General features: G+C 37.7%; 1 protein-coding gene across 1 annotated transcript; it reads left to right on the top strand.

Annotated features, from left to right (window-relative positions):
- Nucleotides 1–578: 578 nt before the first annotated feature.
- Nucleotides 579–6,599, top strand: TDRD15 (tudor domain containing 15). The gene has a single exon (XM_086623537.1). The coding sequence runs from the start codon at nucleotides 579–581 to the stop codon at nucleotides 6,597–6,599; it is 6,021 nt and encodes a 2,006-aa protein (XP_086479663.1).
- Nucleotides 6,600–8,202: the final 1,603 nt, after the last annotated feature.

The raw sequence follows: 8,202 nt of genomic DNA on the forward strand, positions 1-8,202 counted from the left end.
CACTGAATTTGATCTCCTTTAGAGAGATTTGCAGTTAAATTTACTGGATGTAGGTAACATTTGTAAGATAAGCAGAGATTGTATGAATGACATGAATTGCTATCTACTCTTTTGTTTTCTTTGAGCAGAAATACTTTTCTGTGAGAAGAAATGTAGTTATCTTCCTGGTTGTCTGTCCTGTCCTGTTCCGCATCCCTGCATGTCCATGTTGTGTTGTGTTGTTCCTCCCCTCCCCAGGTTTTTGATATAATTGTTAATTCTCTGTGTTATTCTGGGAATAGCTTTCTGGTTATGAATTATTCTCAAATGATAAAGTTAGTCCAGGTAAAAGAGCAGGTCCAGAGGTAATTTTTTTCCAGATGTTATCTGGACATGCCTTTACAAAGAGAATTGTGTCAAATGTATCTCAGTTGCATAAAACATGACATTGTTAAATGTTTAGAATACACTTTTACCAGAAGTGTGATAATATGCTATTAAAGCATTCTGAAAACAAATTGCATGTAAGGAATTAGTTGACAAAAGGAAAAATATGTAAAATTATCAGGCTGATCTTACTCCCTTTCTTTGCAGAGAGAATGGAATCTCTGACTCCCTCATCAAACATAGTAGATATAAATCTGAAGATAACTCATACAGAATGCCATCCCGAATGCTTGGTTATAATGTTCCAGGGTCAGTACAAGGCAGGATGTGAGCTTGACTATTACATACTACAAAATGAAATACAACGTGTATCCAAAGTAAAAGGTAATGTTAACATTGGTGGATCTTGTTTGGTAGAAGATGTAGAAGGGAAATGGCATAGAGGAAGAGTTCTGGAGAAGAGAGAGAGCATCTGTGAGGCTTTTCTTATAGACACTGGGCAAGTGCTAGTGGTTGAGGAAACACATCTTGCTTCTGTTTGTGATGAATTTTTTCAGCTGCCTCCAAAGGTGATTTTGGGAGTTTTTGCAAGCATACTTCCTCTTGGAGAAAAATGGAGTCCAAAAGCCATTAACTATTTTTCATCTCTGGTAGGATTACAGATTACAGGTCATGTGAAAGCTGTTACACCATGCCAACTATTTGTTCTAGAAGTACCAAAGATCATTAGTGATGTTCGTGAACTGCAGTTAGGAAAATTTATAGATGGAGATTCATTTTGTCTTATTGTAGAAACGTTACAAGTGTTTCCCCAGGAAATGCTTTGTAAGAGAGTGCCAAAACTGTTGCAACGGAAGTATCCTGTCAAGGAGTTGCTTGCTTTCAGTACTTCTGAGAAACCAACAGATTTTTGGCCAGTTCCAGGTGATTTCTTTCCACGTCTACCTGTTGGCAGTAAAGAAAATGTAAAAATAACTGTTGCACTAAGCCCAAATAAATTTTACTGTCAGATACAGAAATGGCAGAAAGAGCTGGAAGATATGACAGAAGCTATGCATTCGTACTATGAAGCTATCAGTACAGAAAACAATAAATCTTCTGATAGTTTAGGGCTACTCTGTGCTGCCAAAAGGCAAAATGGACAATGGCATAGAGGAGTGATAAAACAGCTTCTCTCTGACCATATTGAAGTCTGGTTTATGGATTTTGGCGATACTGAAACGGTGCCATCTAGTTGCGTTCAGAAACTTAAAATAGAGTTCATGGCATTACCGATGGTTTCATTTCCATGTGCACTCTCTTGCTTTGGTAGTCAGGATGAAACAGTAATAAAAACTCAACTGAAAGAACTTATACAGGCCTTGATAGGACAGACTTCTGTGTGTGTCCATGTGGATTTATTCAATGACGTTGAACACTTGTATCACATTACACTACAAAAACAAAATCTTGGAAGTAACTGTAAGCATCCAGAAAACCTGAATGAGGCAGCTGCATCATGTGACTCGCTTTCAGAAACACAAATCACAACTATTGCTGTAAACTACAAACCATGTGATGAGAGATGCAACTCATTCAGGAATAGTACTGGAAATAAACATACAAAAAACTGCTTACCTGAAAGGGACATTTCTTTGTCAAGCCACTGCAAAAGAGTAGAAATGCAAATGAATTCTTTCCATCTTGCTTTTGTGGTATATGTCATAAATCCATCTGACTTCTGGATTCAAACATGTGAATATCAGAATGAATTTCAAGCCTTGATGAAAAAGATTGCAGAAACTTATAATCCATGCAGAGCTGACGAAATGGTCCTTAAAAACCCAGAACCTGGGTTGCTGTGCTGTGCTCGGTATAGCAAAGACATGTGTTATTATCGGGGTGTTGTCGCTGAAGTGCTTCATGTAAATATTACTGTTTTTTTTTTGGACTTTGGAAATACAGACACAGTACCCTATTATGATGTGAAAACATTGCTTCCTGAGTTTTCTGGTTTACCAGCTTTAGCTATGTGTTGTGCACTTGCTTGTACGCTTCCTGTTGATGGTGTATGGGTTAAAAGGGAAACTGATTTCTTCAAAGACATTGTGTTCGACAAACTACTCATGTTTCATGTCATTGGAAAGCAAAACAACAGGTATATTGTTAGTGCGCAATATAAGAATGGTTCGCAGGTAAGAAACGTTGCCACCTACATGGTTCAAGCTGGATATGCTGAACACTGGGAAAAGACACCAGGTTCTGTTCGAGATTTGGCAAAAAAAAGTCAAGCCTTGAATCGCCACAAGTTTAAAAAAAAAAATAGTGGACAGAGCACCTGTAATATTTGTAAAAATAAGGTATCTGGAAATGGAGAGATACTTCAGAAGAAAAAATCGTTAAGTGTGCCTTCAGTGCTGAGAGAATCTGTTGTGCTGTCCTGTTTCGGAAAAGGTGCTATCTCTAAAAGGCACAAATTGATACATGAGAAGAAATTACTTTATAAACAGTTAGTGTTGAAACCAGGAGCTGTTTTTGAAGTGGTATGTTCTTACGTTGTTTCCCCAGGAGATTTTTCATGTCAGTTGCGAAGTAAGCTGCCAGAGCTAAATAACTTAATGGAACAAATTCAGACTTACTATAAAGAGCATAGCAGTCCTTACAAAACCGGACAGGTTGCCTGTGTTGTTAAATGTCCCAAAGACGGGAAGTGGTACAGAGCAACTGTTGTGCAGCAAGTGTCCAGAAACGAAGTTGATGTGGTTTTTGTAGACTATGGTTATCGGGAAAGAGTTTCACTTAAAGATCTTCAAGCTGTTCTTCCAGATTTCACAACTCTGGAAAGTCAGGCTTTTCGATGTGGACTTAAAAATGTACCCTTACAGACTGGCTCCCTTAATTGTTCTGAAGAAGTGTGTAGGCATTTTGAAGATTTCATTTCTGCTTCTAGAGGACCACTGACTTGCATCATTTACGCTCTCATTCTTGTAAGCCCCAACTATTTATGCAATATAGTTGACTTACAGACTCCATTTATTAGTGCAGAGGAATTCCTCAGAGAACGTGGTCTCACCCAGTCTGAATATATGGGTTTGAGAAACCTTGCGTCGTTGGGTACTCTGTACAGTTTTTGCTACTCGTCTTTTAATATAAAAATTGGAAGTGAGGAGGAGGTTTATATAACTCACATACATAGTCCTTCAAAATTCTATTGTCAGCTTAATCGAAACACTGAAACTATAGAGGCATTGATGAAGAGGGTTAGTGTCATAAGTAAAATGTCAAATAATGCGAAATACGGTACCAGCAATACGCCATTATGTATAGCCAGATATTTTGAAGATGGTCTCTTTTACAGAGCTTTGGCTTTTCCCGTGGAATCGACATCCTGTCTATGTGCCGACTTTGTGGATTTTGGAAATAAGAACATTGTAGAGAGAGACCAGTTAATGCCCATTCCAGACTCTGCCACTGACCTAATATTCACACCCATGCAAGCCGTTAAATGCTGTCTGTCAGATCTTAGGGAAACAGAAGTTCCAGCAAGAGTTACTAGATGGTTTGAGAGAACGTTTATTGGTAAACTGCTGAAGGCTGTAATTGTATCCAGAACAACAGATGGACAGATTGTTGTGGAGTTGTATGATGGAGAGCTCAAAGTCAGTCAGAAAATTAAGGAAAAAATACTAGAAGAATTGACACTGAAAAATAATGCAGAACAATTTGTTGGAAGTAATGGAGTGGTATGTCACGTGAAAGAGTACAAAGAAATTAATAAAGTAACTGTGAAAAATCCCGAAAGAGTTAAATTGAAAACTGAAGTGAAATGCCAAGTATATGATAAGTATTGTCGGACAGATGTTGGACAGAATTTTGGAGATGAAGAACCAAGTGCATGTAGCACACAAAAGTTGTGTAGCGGGTCCTCAAAACCGCTAGCTGTACAGGACAGTCAAGAACCAGGTTTTAGAAATACTGTCAGTGCCGTTCTGGAGCATGGAGAGGAACCTCTGGTTGGAGAGCCTGCTTCTCGCTTACTCTGTCATCCTGCTTTAAATTCAAAGGAAATAACTGGAAATACCCTCTCTGAATCTCGTAACAAAAGACTAAGTTATAGAGGTCAGCAGGAAAGGAGTAACGAAAATACACCTAAATTAATCAGTCTTCCTCAACGCTGTATTCAGGCGAATTCTGAAGTAGCAGGGTACATTTGTCATGTGAATAGCCCATCAAGTTTCTATATTCAGCTTGCAGAGGATGAAAACTTAATAAGACAACTAGCAGAAGAATTGAATGAAAGCGTGGTGAATATAGGTCACAAGAATTGCTTAGATGAGCTCATGGTAGGGGATCTTGTTGTAGCAGAGCATGACACTGGTTGTTTTTACTATAGAGCAGCTATTAAAACTGTGAAATTGGGAAACTCCTTTGAGGTAGAGTTCATTGACTATGGTAATGCAGCAATTTTAAGTCCTTCAAAAATCTGCAGGATTCAGAAAAAGTTCTTAACTTTACCGAGGCTCAGCGTTCATTGTTTCCTTAGCAAAGTAAAAAGTGTTCCTGATGAAAGCTGGATTAATAAAAGTACTTCCTATTTTGTAAGTGAAATAAGTAACAAGCCAGTCACTTGCAAGTTCTTACAGCAACATGGAGAGCAATGGGAAATAGATGTAATTTACGATGGAAAGTCTATGTCTAATGAACTTCTGCAGAATAAAGGCAGGACAAGGTGGCAAAACACGTCAATGCATAATGGGGAAAATAGGCCAGAACAAGTTCTGATTACTAATGGTAATCCTAAAGGTGGAAAGTCTTGGAGTGGTTTACGTGGTCAAAGTAAAACTGAGGCTGTTAGGATGAAAACCAGTTCCAAAACACCCTTAAATGTCCTTCCTCAGGATCTAAATTCTGGACAGGTGGAAGGAGCAGAAGTAATTAGTATTTCAGAAAGTGGAGAGTTTCATGTACAGTTACTTAGAAATTTGCGAATATTACATGAGTTAAATGTAATGCTTGTCAAAGAAGCACAAAGGAGTGATTTGATCAGAGTGGAAAACATTGAAGAAGGATTGGAATGCATGACAAAATCTGAAAGCAACTTGAAGTGGTATCGATCAAAAGTGATAAAGAAATTTGTCAGGGAGAAGTTAATGCTAGTTTTTTTCATGGATTATGGAAAGCGTGAGATGGTGCCCTTAAATAATGCAAAGATGCTCAGTGACAAGATTAAAAGTATTCCTAAACAAGCTGTGTTTTGTAAATGGATTTCGTTTAAAAAAATTAAGAAAAATCAGTTTGTCCATGTAGTAAATGCACTCCTGGATCGTGAAGTAAGGATCTTGTTTTTGACATACTTGGAATCCTCTCATATCTGGGAAGTAGATATTTTAATGGAAGAAATTCTGCTTCAGGACTATTTGAACCAGCTTTTAAGTTATAATCCAACTATTGTTGGACCAGAAGAATCCAGTAATACAGACTGTAAGGAATTTGATACATCATTCAAGATAAATTCAGTCACATGGCTGCTGCTGCAGCGTGGCAGAAGGTGTCCTGGGTTTGCAACTGCAGTTACTGATCCTTCAAACTTCTGCGTCCAGTTTGAAGTTTCATTTGATTGCATGAAAAACTTGTTTCTGCTGCTCTCTGACCTTCCTGACAACTTGCCAGCTTTGTCAGAAGAACTCGTGACTCCTGGTGGTAGCTGCTTAATCAAGTTTGGCCTGGAAGCACAGTGGAACAGGGCAGAAATTAGTGAAGTAACAAGTCAATCTGTTGTTCTTACGTTTATTGATTATGGCTTTCTGAAGAGCATCCCTTATTCTGATATCCATAAGCTTAAAGTTGTTCCAGAAAGTCTGTCTTATTTACCACGCTTAGCCCACTCTTGCTCTTTACATGATACAGTTCCTGCCAAGGGGGAATACTGGAGTGATGAAGCTAAACTTCTGTTTCAGAAGCTTCTTAGTAAACCGGGTCTGATATTTCATTTTAAACACTATGGCTCTGACATGAAATTAGAGGTGGATGTTTGGTATGAGGAGTGCAGTCTAGCTGATGCCTTAATTGCTGCTGGCCATGCAGTCTATTCTAGAAGTAAGTGCTGCCTCATTCGAGTTGATAGAATTAAATCAGAAAAAACAGGCCTGCAGTCTAAGTGTCCAAATTCTAGTTACTGTCCTCCCCTTTGTGAACCAGATGACAATTATGATGAAAACTCTTGCTTGTCTGGCAGAAATAAAGCAAATAAGTGAAACAAAAAAGTGTCTGAAGCATAGGACTATCTGTGGTGAAGTTTCAATAAGTGAGTACCGGAATATTAACAAAGGATCTGAGTTCATATAACACTGAAAGAAAAACTGCAAAAGATGGACAATACTGAGAAGTTGTTGTCTTTTTGGTGTTGTGATGACAAGGAAAGTAAAATTGACTGAATACAGAGAAAATCTGCTACCAGAAGCGCTGGTCCACAGTCTAGAAAGACAGTGTGAAGATCCCTGCAGAAGAATTATTTGAAGAAGGAATAGACTATGGTTATGAGAGTACTTCTTCATGGCATTAAAAAAAACCAACAGATGCTGCTCTCAGTATATATATATTTTTTTTTCCTCTGAGATCTTGTGTTATATTTATTTAGATGATCATGTTTTTGGCAAGCCTTTCTGTCAGAATGCTTTTACAATTTGCATGTATACGTACATATAAAAAACTTTATTTGCAGTAACATGTGGTTTACAGTAGTGTTGTCTCCTTGTTTTGGATGCTTAGAAAACAAAGATGCCAATCACATTCTTTTCTTTGTTTCTAATTCCAAAGTTCCCATGTGAGTGTATTTTCTTTTGTTAGGAGAAAATTTACTAACACTAAGCCAAAAACTTGGATCCTCATTTATGGGAGAGACACTGATTAAGTTGCTTTCACTTAGCTCTTGGTGTAAAGATGCAATGGACCAGTCTCAGGGTTCTGTTCAGGCGGTGTCTGAGTGGCATCACAATGGGGGTCATTCTGCTGAGAGTGCTTATTGAGCTGATCTCTCTCCTTCATCCTCCCCACTCATTTGTCAAAAGAGAGAGGTTTTCTGTGTGGACTTAGTCTATCTGTATCTTGAAGGAAAACATTCAGAACCTTTTCCTTTTTTCGTTCTTTGTAGTTTCAGGAAAACTGAAAAGTGATGATATGTTGTATATATCTTAGAGCTTTTTTTTTCTTTAATAACCATTATGAAATTATGAGAATGTGTCAGATATTTTTCTCATTTTTTTTGCTTGTTTATTTATTCTCCTCCCCCTGCCTCCTTTATCAACTGTTTGGACAAACGAAGCCTGAAGAGGCCTGAAGTGTGAGGGGTTTTTTTTGATTTGTGGATTATTTTTTTTTTTTGTATGCCCTGTGATTGTTTGAATTTAAATAATAAGAAAAAAGAATACATCCCTAATAATACACAATACAGCTAATGCACCTCTATGTGCAAAAAAGATCTAAGTTAAACGCTCTTCTTTTCCTGCTCCACCCTCCACAGCTGCATATTATGATGTATTTAATTCCTGTGAAAACTTGAAAGCTTTATGTGGAAAACAGAGTTTGTTTATTTACTTATTTTTAGAGGAGGGACAAGTCCAGCAAATTAGAATGAATAAGAGATGAGACAATTGCAGCTGATCTTTGCAAAATTAACTCTGCTGGTGAATTATTCAAAAAGCATGCAGGTATTTTCAGTGTATGTGAAAGGTGCCCATTAGTAACAAATCAGAAAATGCGTAAGGTAAAATTTCTTAAGTAAATATTAGCTAAAGTATCAGAAGTGTTACGTTGATGTATCGATTAAATAGGGTTTTTCAGGTAACCATTTGTGATTGT

The sequence above is a fragment of the Tauraco erythrolophus genome, chromosome 2 (assembly GCF_009769465.1).
Source record: "Tauraco erythrolophus isolate bTauEry1 chromosome 2, bTauEry1.pri, whole genome shotgun sequence".
Classification (NCBI taxonomy): domain Eukaryota; kingdom Metazoa; phylum Chordata; class Aves; order Musophagiformes; family Musophagidae; genus Tauraco; species Tauraco erythrolophus.